This window comes from Sarcophilus harrisii, chromosome 5 (genome assembly GCF_902635505.1).
Source record: "Sarcophilus harrisii chromosome 5, mSarHar1.11, whole genome shotgun sequence".
Lineage (NCBI taxonomy): Eukaryota > Metazoa > Chordata > Mammalia > Dasyuromorphia > Dasyuridae > Sarcophilus > Sarcophilus harrisii.
In genome coordinates, this window is record NC_045430.1 from 267,572,743 (window position 1) to 267,587,198 (window position 14,456).

The 14,456-nt window shown below is 43.8% G+C and overlaps 1 protein-coding gene across 4 annotated transcripts in view; it reads right to left on the reverse strand.

Annotated features, from left to right (window-relative positions):
• OSBPL10 (oxysterol binding protein like 10) overlaps nucleotides 1-14,456 on the reverse strand; it is a 200,356-nt gene that overhangs the window by 18,166 nt on the left and 167,734 nt on the right. For all 4 annotated transcript variants that reach the window (XM_031940428.1, XM_031940429.1, XM_031940425.1 and 1 more), the window contains one exon: nucleotides 3,370-3,516. In XM_031940428.1, the coding sequence (XP_031796288.1) occupies nucleotides 3,370-3,516 (147 nt within the window). The remainder of the gene's footprint in view (nucleotides 1-3,369; nucleotides 3,517-14,456) is intronic.

Here is a 14,456-nt window from a genome sequence, read left to right on the forward strand (position 1 = left end):
GCAATGTTAGCTAGCATCATGGACCCAAGACTATGGTTCCCTTCATCTCACTTTTTTTCAGAGGGCAAGAGCAGACCATCCTTCTTCTATAGGAACACCCTTCAAATCCCAATAGACAACCTTGGAGTTTCCCTCCAAGTAAAATCTCAGGGTAATCTTCCTTCTTTCCTTTTCTTTCTTTTTTCATTTCATTTTCATAAAACTGCTTTTCCTGGTCCCTTCTGAGGTTTTCCTGTGGCTGTATTGTTGACATTTACCATTCCTTTTAAAGTATTAAGTCACTTCATGATTTGCTTCTTGGGGCCAGTGTGGGGAGTAAGCACCAACTGTCCACGCCCTAATATGTGAGTAATAATCCAGCTGTTCCAATGGATGGTGTCTACACGGGTCAAAACGATCTAATCAGTTTTATTGACTATCCATCACATTGGTCTTTTGTTCCATTAAAATAATTAACAGAATCAACCTCGACTTTTTCCAGGCAAAATGAAAGAGGGCTTTGCCAGAGCCCCAGCAAGCAATGAATTAACTCTGGAGGTTCCATCCATCACCAGGAGGATCACTCACTCCCCTCCAGTAGATTCCATAAGAGAAGATCAGGCCAGGAAAGGAATCAAAAAGAGAGGCAGCTGCCAAGCAGGAAATGCCAGAGAATGGGAGGGAGAGGTCCTTTCTGAGCACAGGAGGCCGCTGCAGAAGGTCACTTTAAAATGGCTGGAGTGGTTTAGAATGAATTTCTATATAGTTGTGAAGATCAAGTGAGATAATATTTCTAAAGTACCTAGTGCAGCGCACACCTTAGTTACTTAATGCTTTAAAAAATAATGTTCTCTAGGAATAAATGGAGTTTTCCTAAAAATCATCAGTAGCAGCTACCTAAAACCACCAGCAAGTTTCATATGTAATGGGGATAAACTAGAATTCCCAGTAAGATCGGGAGGGAAACAAGATTGTCCATTCTCACCATTATTATTCCATAGTGTATTAGAAATGTGAGCTTTAGCATTAAGAGAAGAAAAATGCTCTCAGGGGTGCAGCTAGATGGCATAAGATCCTTCAAGTCAGGAGTTCAAATCCCGCCTCAGACACTCAATACTTACTAGCTGTGTGACCTCCCCAAAATAATAATAATAATAACAATGATGCTTTGTCTATTATCTTAAAGATCCCTGCAACAACCCTGCATTGGGTTATTATGCTTCATTTAAGAAGGAAGCTAATCTGGCTTCAGACACTAAGTGAGGGGACCTGGGCAGTTTGCTCAGCCCTTGCTGCAGCCCCCTGAGTGGTCTTTGTCTCAGGAGCTCACAGAGGCCCAGGGAAACATGCTGACTCCAGACTCAGCAAAGCTGAGGAACCCAGACTCAAATCCTGTCTCACGCTCATTGTATTGGGCGAGTGCCGTAGCCCACCTGCATTTCAGTTTTCTTACGTGCCAAATGAAGGCTGGACCACATCCAGAATCCGCAGGGTATACATTTAGCCACTCTGAAGCCTTCACCTGTTCACACCCAGGTCATTCTGGGGTTCCCTAGTCATCATGGATGGGAGCCTTAATCGGCCATCATACCCAGGTCTGGTATCCAATCAAACGTCCCTTCAGTGTCTGGCCCAGCCTGCCCAGCTCTTTCCAGTACATTAAATAATCAAACCAATTAAATGTAATTAAGGCCCATCCCTGGAAAGCCATGCCGATCCATTTGTCTGTGGCTCCCTTCTCCCTCTCTGCAAACTTCCAAACCATTTCCAAGCTGTGTACAACTTGAGCTGTGGTCTCCCTGTGTTAGGATGGAAGCTTTGTGAGGGCCCAACATGGCCTTTGGTTCTGAGGGTCTCCCTAGGCTACCCCTCCCCAACTTAGCACAGTACTTGGCACACAGCAAGTGCTTAATAAATGACTAAAAACTGCTTTATCTCTTTTGGGTGTGGAAATCTTGGCACCTTCAATCTAGGGATACTTTATTCTAGAAAAACCAATTGCTTGAGTGTAAGAGCCTGTGTGTCTGGGGCTGGGAGCAAGGCAAGAAGAAAAGCTTTTCTGAGCGTCTCTGCCCCCAAGACCCGCCCCCAAGACTTCAAACTGCCCAGAAAGCAAAGGGGAGAAACAGAATTAAGGGGGTGGGGGGGAAGTAGAAAAAAATCCTATAAATTCCATCTGGGGAAGTGGCACCTGCTCTGTGGCCACAACAACACAACTGCTAATTCAGCAGATGCCCCAACTCTCTCTCGAGGGCATTCCTTTTGAGTGGCCAAAAGTGCTGATGGAGAAGCAGCTCTCGGGGGCTTCGTAGCCGGCCCTGGAGCGCTCGGGCCTCCACTTACCAGAGGACTCAGTGAAAAACTGCGCCTTTTCCCTTTAAACTCAGTGAAGACGAACAGACAAATAAGTATTTCTATGCAGGTGTCCGTGCATATGTGCAAATTGTACATATGAACGTGACCAGGACTCCAGCCTATTTGGGGAAGGCTCACTGACCGTGGGCATGAGGCTCATTTGGGGGAGGTTCACCTCCCGAGCCCTCTGAAGCACTGAATAGTCAGTCATCTCCACCCAGGGGGAGAATCCCAGGCAAGCAGACTTTGAGTCCGGAGTCATAATGCACATATATGTACATGTGCACATGTGTGTATGTGTGCATTCATGTCAGCTTGCACAGGTGTGTTGCAGACCTATGTCCACACGTGTCCAAATTCTCCTGTGTGTGCTTGTATTTGCATAAGTGTAATCTATATAGATGTATGTATATATGTATATGTGTGTGTATATATAAAACACATTTATATATGTGTATATTTGTACAGGGGGGTTTGTATGTGTAGACACACACCTATGTCTACACATGTCCAAATTCACCTTGTACGTCTATGTACATAATGCATTTGGGTGTACATGTATATATTTATGCGTGCATATTTCTACATGCATACATTTGTACCCAATAGACAGATCCAAAAGCTCCTTGCTTCCTCCCAGAGAACACAAGAGCATTTGGGGCTTCTTTTACTCACTTCCAGGCTTTACATTTAAAAGGACATCAACTCTGGAGTCTGAAGGTATGAGTTCAAATCCTAACCACGCCACTGACTGGCCTATGACTGGGCAAGTCAGGGAGCCTTTGCTCCCCAGTTTCCTCAGCTGTAAAATGGGAATAATAATGGCGCCCACCTCCCTGGTTGCTGTGAGCATCCAGTGAGACAGGAATTGCCAAACACCTGGCACATCTGCCCAACACACAGTAGGCGCTCTATAATTGTAACTGTCCCCACCACGTGTTTCTTCCATTTCCTCTGTAAAATGGGAACAGTGAGGTACCTACCTCGTGGCGCCCCCTGCCCCCCCGCCCGCAGTCCCCCCACCCACCCACGTACTTTGGTGAGGTCCATCCCGAATCGGAGCTGGGAGATCAGATGGAGCACGATGCTGTGGTGGTCCTCTGAGTTGTCTGCATTCTCATCTCCATTTTCTTCATTATCAGTTTCTTCCTCATTTGTTCTGTCTTCTTGGGAAGCCGATCCCTGGAACAAAAACATGGAAAGACGCTACCATCTGGGGGGCATAGCGGGCTAGCCAGGGTGGGGCCCCCGGGGGCCTGAGGAAATCGGGGCAGCTCTGCCATCCTGGGGCTTCCCTGGTGGGCATTCCCCTTCTGTTAAAAGGAGTAGACGATGCAGAGGGCCACCCCATGGTCTTATGGGTATGTAACGTAAAACCCCTCATGGTCTGACTTTCCCTTTGTGTCTCCTTCGCTCCCCATCTAATTCTCTCAGAAACCCACTCAGGGCCAAGTCTTATGTTCCTGAACATTATATATGTGACCTAAAATTTAAAAAAAGCATCAATGAGCATTCACTCAAGGCTGCAGGAAGAAGATCCATCTCCTACTATATACATAGATGGAGGACCATATACTCCTCCCCATATACACAAGAGTGACCTCCTGTGTAGACCTGGGAGAGGATGTTTCATTCTGTGCGGCCTGAAGGAACGTCCACACCGGAGAAGCCCCAGATCCTCAGATGACCTGGAGCACCGGACGTCCAGGCCAGCTCAAGAACACACTCGTGTGACAGCATCCTCATGAGCAAGGGGCCACTCAGCATCCTGAGGTCCCACTGTGCATCCTGGACGGGTAGCAGAAGCTTAGCCCCAGGTACACCCTTCACGGCGTGGGTAGGAGACCTACCGATGGCTGGGCAGCAGCAGCCACACGGGGAGCCCATCACTTCACTGTTTGTCAGCCCAGACACTCTGCTGCATAAGAGAAGGGCCAATGCCCTTCAATGCCTCCAGAAGTTAAGGGGAGAAAAATCAGCCGGACCCTTCAGCCACGGTGAGGTTCCCACCGGCAGAAGCTGCTTTCTGTGCCCCTTGGGGTCGCAAGCTTCCCTCTTCATTTAAAGACAGGAAAACGGAATTTGCAAACCACCGAGCGAGTGGACACAAAGCGGAGAATTCCAAGAAAGGAAATCTCTCACCGAAGAGAAAAACGCCACGAACTGGTCTACAGCCAGGACCGCACTGCCCGGGAAGGGTGTTCAGAAGGTAAGTTAGGGCCCCATTTATGGACACTCCTTCTGGGCAGTGAGGAGAACAGCCTGGATTTTGTGTCACAGCACCCAGATTTGCAGCCTGACTTCCGTTACCTTGGCCCGATCTCTCAGCCTCCATTTTCTTCAACTGTAAGATATGGAGGCTGGGCCTCCATGCACTTGGAGGTCTCTTCCAAAGCTAAGTGTGTCAATTCTATGTGTGTGTGTGTGTGTGTATGTGTGTATGCATAAATACATACACACACACACACACACATATATATATATATATATATATAAAACATATATATACATATAACTGTTTGTGTGCTTCTTGTCTACCCAACTAGAATAGAAGTTCTCTAAGCACAGGGCTTACGTCACTTTTTCTTTGAACCCCCCCCGCCCCTGTCCATACCCAATGGCTGGCATTTAGTAGGTGCTTAATAAATGTATCTTGATTGTTTTGTCCCTACCTCCTTGGCAAAGTAACTATTTCTGTTCATTGTCCAACTCTTCATGATGTTTTTCTTGACAAAGATACCATAATGGTTTTCCATTTCTGTTTCCATTTCCTTTTCCAACTCATTTTACAGAAGAGGAAACTGAAGCAGACAGGTTAAGTGACCTGGCCAGGATCACACACAGCTAGTAAGTCTCTGCAGCCATTTTTTGGACCCAGGTCTTTTTGACTTCAGACCCAGCTGTCCCAGATGACTACAGCAAGGAAATCGTTTCCAAAGCTCTCTTCCCAGTCCCAGTTCCACAAGTCCTTACCATCTAACACTTCTCCACTAGCTCTGGAGACACCCCTGGAAGACCTGTCACAGCAGCTGCCCTCAAAAGCTTGCAGCACAGAGGGCAGGGCTATCCAAATCAAACAGAAACCATCAAGAAACCACATGGAAGGATCCCGGAGGCCTCAAAATGACTCAGAAAACCACTGTTGCATTAGGAGGTACCGGGCCCGGAATCAGGAAAACACTGTACTCAAATCTGCCCTCAGACACTTACTAGCTGGGCAAGTCACTTCATCCATCTGCCTCGATTTCTTCATCTGTAAAATGAACTGGAGAAGGAAACAGTCAACCGCTTCAGCATCTCTGCCAAGAAAATCCCAGATGGCTTGGGAACAGTCAGACATGAATGAACGACAACAGAAAATTGTATTTTTACAACAAATTGTATTTTTATTTATTTTGCTGAATATTTCCCAAATTACGTCAATTTGGTTCTGCCCTCCTCTGGGAGGAGAGGCGCAAAGTCCCCTCTGGTGCAGGAGAATAAGATATAAATACAAATGACTCTAAAACAGCACAGAACGTGCTAAACATGAAGAGGTCCTGGGAGAAGGTGTAAGTGACAAGTCAAGATAAGAAATAAGTCAAGAGATAAAAGGATGCAGGGACCTGGAGGGCAGAAGTGTAGAGAGCCAGCTCCAGGTACGAGCTCATTGTCTACACAACAGAGCGTAGAGCTACCGGGGAGACCTTTTATACCTCTGCAAACACATGTGCAAAATAAATTACAGACCACCAAAGGCCGTCAACACGTCAGATTTTATTGGAGTCATTTCATCAACCAGCAGACAGTCTCCCCAAAAAGCTTCTTTGCAAGATCCCTGTGGCTGCCTTAAAACTAATACAATGCCAGCTCCCCTCCCTCATCTCAGAAACTTAAGGGGGGTAATTCATTCCTTCCCCAATTCAAGCTTCGTTCCCCTTTACAAAACTCCCAACCTTAATTTATTTTTCTCTTTTACAAAACAAGTTAGTTATACAGTGGTCAGAACACAGTCAATCATCTGTCTTAACAGCATATATTTCCATTGACTTCAACAAGGATTTATTAGGCACCTACAGTATACTCGGCATGGTACTAGAAGTTGAGGGTACAGAGCTGAGAAGTGAGCAGACCCTACCTTTCAGGGAGTTCATAATCTACTAGGGGAGGAGGGTTGGGAGGGGGGTAGGGAATTGGAAGTTAAGTAGAGTAAGAGAGCACAGGAGAGGGAGAGCAGCCAAAAAGAGCTTAGAGAAAGACTGGAAGAGAAGGTGACCCTTCAGAACCAGGTCCCCCGGGCAAGGTCCAGCTCTAGGACTGACCACAGAGACCCCCAGGAAAAATAAAGATCATTCGACCCAGAAAGGTCTCTGCTCATTTACTATGTGTCTCTGAGCAAGGTGCATCACCTCATGAGGCTCAGTTTCCTCCTCTCCTTAAGTCTCTTAAGATTCCTTTCAGCTCTAGATCCTATCTAACCAATATGTGTGTCTATGTGTATTCAAGGCAATTGGGGTTAAGTGACTTGCTCAGGATCACACATCCACTAAGTGACAAGTGTCTGAAGCTGGATTTGAACTCAGGTCCCTCCTGAATTTGGAGCTAGTGCTCTTTCCACTGCACCATCTGGCTGCCCCTGCTAGGATTTCATCTGAAAACAACCAGGAAATTTCCTTTAATAGTTTTCGGAGATTCATAGAATGAAAGCTGTGGAAGACCTTACAGAAATTATTTTAGAGATTAGGAAACTTTGAGTCCTACAGAAGTAAAGTACAACAATCTGTCCAAGATCATATGGATAAGAAATAACAGAAGCAAGATTTGGGCCCACATCTTCTGGCCCCAGAAACAGTTTTCTTTCTGGTACGATACACTCCAGTGATCTAACAATACTGAGGTAATCCAAGTCCACACAATTCTAGAAACAAGAACTAGAACCTTGCACAATGCTAAATTTTAATACCGGGGATCTCAGAGAAAAAGATAGGTGGAAGACTCCAATCAGTTCAGTCTCTAGAGAAGCTCTGAGGTCCCTGATACCACCTTGGTGGTATCTACCTTGACAAGTCAGTCTTGTTTAAAAAAAAAAGTGCTCCCAGAATTAAATAGCTAAAGTTGGGATTCATACTAAACACAGAAATCATTCCCCAACCTTTAATCTGACTTCTTTTTGTCCCTTCCTTTCCCTGTTGTCTATTTCCAGCAGTTCTTCACATCTCAAAAAAAGTCTGAAGAGATTGATATCCATTTCCTATGGGTCTGTAGTGCTCCTACCTAGTCAGGGGATCCTGAGACCAAAAAGTATCAAAAGAGCCTAACTCAAGCCTCTCTTGACCCTCCCATCTTTATAGCTCTCTTCTCTTTTTTAGTCAAATGACTGAAGAAAACCCATCTATATTCATTATCTCCACTTCCTTTACTCTCCTTCTTCTAAGCTTGGAGAGCATTCTCTCCTCATCTCTGCTTCTGGAAAAAGTATGTCATAAAAAGAAGGCTATCAATGGAAAGTTTTAAAAATGCACACTACTACTACTATTGTTCCCTGAAGAACGACCAGGCAGATTATTATAAGCATTTCCCCAAACCCAGGGTAGTGACCAAAATATTCATCCACTCAGTAAGCATTTATTCAATACCTAGGCACTTCTGTTCTGAAGTAGGTGCTATTAGTGTCTCCATTTTTACAGAGGGGAGGCAAATAAGAGAGTACCCTTAAGATAGAAGGATGGATCAGAAAAGAACATGAAGAGAATTAGGATTCTAAGGCATGAAAGTGAAGAGTGAAAGAATATTCAGGTACAGTGGGGCAGCCTATGCAAAAACCAAGAGATGGAAAATAGCATGTCATACCAGGGAACAGAACAAAGCAGACCCAAAAAGGGAGATTGAACCCCCTCTGTGAAGGGCTTTCAAAGCCAAACAGAGAAGTTGGTTTTTATCCAAGAGGCAAGAAGGAGCTTTCTAAGCACACATCTTTATTTTTGTTCCCCAGAAAAAAGGTATTTCCTACCCAGCATTAGGTTTCTCTCCCCTTCCCCAAAAAGATACAAAGGGGAAATTTTTTTAAGAAGTCCAGGATAAAGAAGTTCTTCAATTTTAAGCACAAAGCATTTCTACCTAGGAAGAGGGAAACAAACCATTAGATTCAAGCTACCTTGTCAAAGACACCAGGATTTTCCAGACCATATTTCTTTCTGACGGGCCTTTTTCTTTAGATACCCACTTTAAATTGGTCTGGATTAGCTAGGAGAATCTTCCTTTCCCCACTTCTCTGACAAGCTCTGCATGACTAGTGTTTACAATTCACAAGCAATCTGCTTCCTCCTACTGTCTTGCTTATTCAAAAATTAAACACAATTTGTCTTCAGCTCCATCAGGAGAGAAGTCTTCCAGAGAACAGCCAAGTAAACACATTAATTTTAATACCGACTTCCCAGTTCTTCCCACTATGAATCAATACCACGTGTTTGTGTGTTCACATAATTATTCCCCAAGATTCTGGCTCCAACAGAGAGGGAAAGTAGCTGAACATCTCCTGCAGCAAAATCAATCCATTTTCACTATCATCCAGGGGGCCATCCCTTAGAACTGTCCTGTTTTCAGCTCCATTTCCCAAAACAAAGTTCCGCCAGCAGTTTTTCCTCTGGCCCTGAGAGACCAAGCAACAAACAAGCCCAAAGCTTTGTAAATTGGTTTACTTATTTCCTTCATAGAACAACACTGGACCCCAGCAACAAGTGCTCACCCAGCTCCTGCTTGAAGACCTTAGCAAAAAGGGACCCATCGTAGACGGAGACAGCCCAATCACTTTGAAGAATCCTCATTCATGTGAAGTATTTTTTGGGGGCAGGGCTGTCAAGCTTAATTTTGCCCCTCTTCAACTCCCACCAGCTAGGCCCTGTCTCACCCTCTAGGGCCAAGCTAAGCAAATGGAATCTTTTTTCTATTTGAAGTCTCTTCAGATCCTTGAAGAGGATGGTCACATCTCACCTATCACCAATACCCACAAATATCTTCTCCAGCTCAACAAGCCCTAGTACTTTCATTTACTGTAGGGCTTTTCGCCCTCCAGATCATCAACATCCTCACACTTCACTACGATGAAGCTCCTGGATGGCAGGCACTCTTGTTGCCTTTTTATCTCTAACTCTTACTGAGCATAGTTCCTGACACATAGTAGGTGACTCACTAAAAAGTGGCACTTACACTCAACTCCAATATTCCAGGCATAGCCTGACCAGCTCCCAAAACAGAATCATCAAATTCTTAGTTCTGGCTTATACTTTTCTTAATGAAGTCTCAATTTCATCTGCTTTTTTGGCTCACAATCCACCCCCTTGACTTGCATTCAGTGTGTGGCCCACTGAGAGCACATTATTTTACGGTACATTATTCTCTAGATAAACTGCTGCCATCTTGAATTGGTGAAGTCGATATTTGTGAACCCGAATGTTCAGACTTTAAGTTTCTTCATATTATTGAAGCAAAAAGAACTTTGCATTTGGATTATGATTATATTCATCAGAGGCACGTCATGGGAGACCAAACCATAGAGCTCTAGGGAGATAGGTCTGCAGGGCAGCCTCATGATCTCATGGCCAGCAGAAAGAGCTCTGAGTAACAGGCACCAACATCAAGTAGCTTGGGGAGAGACTCCTAAGAAGCAGCTTCTGACTTAACAGTTACATGGCAAATGTGACCCAGGAGGAATGGTCATCCCAAGGAATCAAACTCAAAGTTAACAAGACAGCATATAAATTTGAATACTCCAACGTGAGACCTTAACAGTTATAAATCTTCCAACAAACACCTTTAGGATCTTGTTACCCTTTCAGAACAAAAGGCTTTGGGGTTCCTGTTCATCTCTTTCTTACAAGCACATATTCAGAGGCCCTAATTTCTCACCTTCTCAATACAACCACAATTTGCCTTATTCGATTTGGCCCAAGTGGTGACCTGTCAGGGCTATGATGGATAATTTCACTATCATTCGTTGTCTTTATGATTCCTTCCTCCAAGCTTTTTGCCATCTGAAGACCTGATAAACACACTATCCAAGCTTCAGTCAGCAAACATTTACAATCATCCTAACTGGCATTTAGAGCTTTTAAGGAGGGCAAAGCCCTCGAGATACATTTTTGACACAATCAGCAAACCTGTAAGATAAAGACAATAGGTTTTAATCTACATGTTCAATACCATGTCCATCATCACACAAGTAGCTTGAGTCTCTTCTAAACCAAAGCCACTCCACTCCCAATTTTGCTCCCTCTACATTCTGGGCCAGATAAAGAAATAGAATTTCCCTGCCCTCAGGACGCTTACCTATATAGCACATACATATTCCCTACACACATTCTCTCTCAGAAAGGCAACATGAAGTTAGCTCTAGGCTTCCGGTCACTCCCACTTACTAAAAAGAACCCTAATAAGTCTATTTGCTCTCCTACACCACATGCTTAAGGCTAGGACTTCACTAAGCCATGGTATAAAATAGGAGCAGGGAATGTTCCTGTGATGACAAAATCACAGAACTTCAGCATCCAATAGTCTTAGTGTATTGACTTGGAAATTAGGCCTTCCTTAAATGCTAACTCATGGACTCATATCTACAAGGCAATTTCCTACAGTCCATTCAGCCTGGGCAGGGGAGGAGGAAGGAGAGGTTGCCTTCTCCATAAGCATCCCCCACAACTAGATGGACTGAAACCATCAGAGGGCTTAGGAGACAGACCATTTGGCCTGAAAACCTGTGCTTGCATTTCTGAGGCAGGCTGAAGAAAGCAACCTCGCTTCTCTCAGGGATCACTCAGCTAAAGGAGGTGCATTGTCTTAACTTTGAAGAACCTTACAGGGTCGTCCCTTCCAGATTTGGGGAGTACAGTTCTGTGTAAAAGTGACAAGATGTAAATGCATGCATACATATGTCTTTAGTGCTCTTTGAAATATGCATAACTTGAATAACTCAAGGACTTGGACATACAAAAATCTGGCAGTATCATACTGCAGCACAGCATTTGGGGTCAGAAATCCTGCATTCAAATCCTGCCTCTGCTGTTTGTTACCTATTATTCTGAGGAAATTTCTTCAGCTATCTGGGCTTCCATGCCTTCATCATTAGAGAGGAGGCCGGATGAGACAGCCATTTCTGGCTCTGGATCTCTACTCCTAAGGTAGCAAGGGGAAGGCTCTGCCATTCTGCTAATCCTGGCTCATACACTTACCAGAGAAAAACCTCCACTTGGCTCCCCTTTCTGATTTCTGTCCTGCCCCTGAGAAAATGGGGCAGAATAGTGATTATAGTATGGGGCCTTTCCTTACCCCTGCTGCTTCATCACATCCTTTAAGTCCAAATGACCTCCTCTCATCCTTGCTACAGTCCTGAAAGGAAGATGCTATCCTTTCCCCATTTTATAGACATGGCAGAAGTATTGCGGTGAATATAACATTGGACCTGATGGCAGGAAGACCCGAGTTCAAATCCTATCTCAAGACACTTTAACGAGCTGTGGTGACCCCAAGCAAGTCACTTAACTTCTTCCTACTTCAGTTTCCTCAATTGTATGATGGGAATTATTAATAGTACCTACTACTTCTTAGAGTTGCTAGGAGAATCAAATGGGATAATGAATGAAAGGTGCTTGGCAAACTTTAAAGCACTATGTCAATTATTAATGATTATGATTACAGATGAGGAAATACTGACATTCAGCTTTCTAGCCATATTATCTCTTGGACAAGGGTTTTTACCAGTGGTCCAAGGTCATAAAAAACATTACAGTCATTGTGACTGCAACCTTACTGGGAGCATAGGATATAAATTTATTTCAGTTCAATAAATATTTCTTAAATTTCTTTGTGACAGGCTTTGGCTTGGCATTCAAAGCTTAGTATAGTGCCTGCCATACAGAAAGTGATCAATAAACATTTGACTTGACATGGTGCTAAAACACAAAAATAAAAATGAAATAGTTCCTGCCTTCAAGAAGCTTACATTCAAATGGGAGGTACAAATGTCCAAACAAGTAAATAAGAAGTAGATACCGGGTACTTCTGAGATGGAGAGTGCAGACAAGTGAAGGGATGAAAAAGTCTTCACAAAGGAGGCTCCAGTTCCCAAATAGTTTGTTGTCACAGTTTGTGAGGTTATCTGTTTGAAGATGACTTCAATTTAGCATGTGGGTTGGGTGATTAATAGAGATCTTGCATTTTAAATTATTAAAATAAACCGTCTTTGGCCATTTTGAAACATAAAGATCAAAATTTAAAATTTAAAAATCCATGAAGATTTTAAAAAAAAATTTCCCATGGACTAAGCTCAGGACCAATGGGAGAAAACTATGAGTCCGTCTGGGTATATCCTCGAACCTCACCTGTCAGAGATTTCCTCAGTTTTAAAATACAAACACACCTAGCCGAGCAGTAAACTGTTTCAGCAACAATGTGATCATGGATGAAAAATGGTATGGGGCAGAAGCTTCACGGGGGGAAAGGCTCAGTAATGACATTACATTACTTTAGGTCTTGGCTACAATGTAATAATGACATGAGTCGGAGCTACGTCTTAGGCCTACAAAGATACAGTCCACCTAGACCTAAGAAACTTGTGTGAACTTCTCTGTGCTTTGTCCTTTGGCATTTGTACCCTTATCTGTACTGTCAGCCTCAGCTGATCTGACAATCCAGAGAATATACATATCATCATGCAAGGCATCTGCCCCAGCTGGAAAAGTCACCGGGTTCTAGGCTCAGATTTCACCTCCAACACTCTGCCTGTGTAACTTTGGGCAGGCCCCATGACTTTCACGAGCCAGCTTGCTCATATATGAAATGAATGGACAAAACTAGACAGCCACTGAGGTCCCTTCCAGATCTAGGATGGCAGGAATCTGAGCCAGGAAATCCTCCAGGTGGTGGCCTGGGAGGTGGGAGACCCATGTCCTTGAGCCCAGCTCCATCATTAAGGACCTTCTTGGGGAAGCCCCTCTCTCTACCTGTCTGATTTCTCAAGTCACCTCACTAAAAATGAAGGGATGGGAAAAGATTCTTTCCACTTCTCAAAATCCATAATTCTATTAAAAGGGACCCCAAGAGTCCCTTATATATTACAGGGATAATGAAACGGAGGCCAGAAAGATTGTTCCAGGCCATCTAGCCAAAAAATATCAGAGGTAGATCTGAACCCAGGACCCCTGTTTCCAAATCCAGTGTACTTCCCAGGATGCCATATTGTTTTTGCTAGGTGGCAATCAGAGATACATTAATATCCAGAGATCTCATCTTTGCAAGTTACATTAGACTCTCATATTTATTAAGAGGTTTTTAAAGTCTTTTCAGCTACATCTGATACCTCATCACCCCATTTGGAGTTTTCTTGGCCAAGATCTTTGTTTGGTGTTCCTTCTCCATGTCATTTTACAGATGAGAAAACTGAGGCAAACTGGGTTAATTGATTTGGCCAAGGTTAACGGAACTCATAGGTATCCTAAGGCTGAATTTGAACTCAGGATAAGAATTCCTGACTCCAACTCTTATGCACTATGGTGTCACCTAACTCTCCCTATGTTATTTATTAGGTATAGAGAAAATTCAAAAGGTTTTTTGGGAGAGAGTCCAGAGAAACCAATTTTTTCCCTCTGAATTCTAGTTTTCTTTTTTCTTGGCTGAAAGTTTAAAATTAATTTTTTGGATACAAATTCAAAGTTAAAGGCAAAGACAATTCTAATCAGCTTATTCACGATTTTTTTTTTACATTCAGACAAGTCTGTTAACAAGATTGTGAAAATCAAGTTTGTCTTCAGAACTCTCCCCTCCCTCACACATCACTCTTGGCTGTCTGGAATAGTCCCAACCCACAGGGGAACCCACCAAGCCTGCCCTGCCCATGCACCAAAGCAAGCTCTTCCTTCCTCCTGCTGGGTTAAGGCTTCCTTTACTACAGTGAATGTCCTGCTTGCACCCGGCTATCAGGGATGGGAACCTGAAAAATGAATGAGGATTAAAAGCTGGGGAGCTATTGCCTCACTGAACCCAGCAGCATTTTCATTTTAAAAAGGGAACCAGCTAAAGGAATTCATTTCCAAAAGTAGAATTTCAGACAATGAGGCAGATGGGGCTAAGGAGATGATTGAAGGGATGAGAAT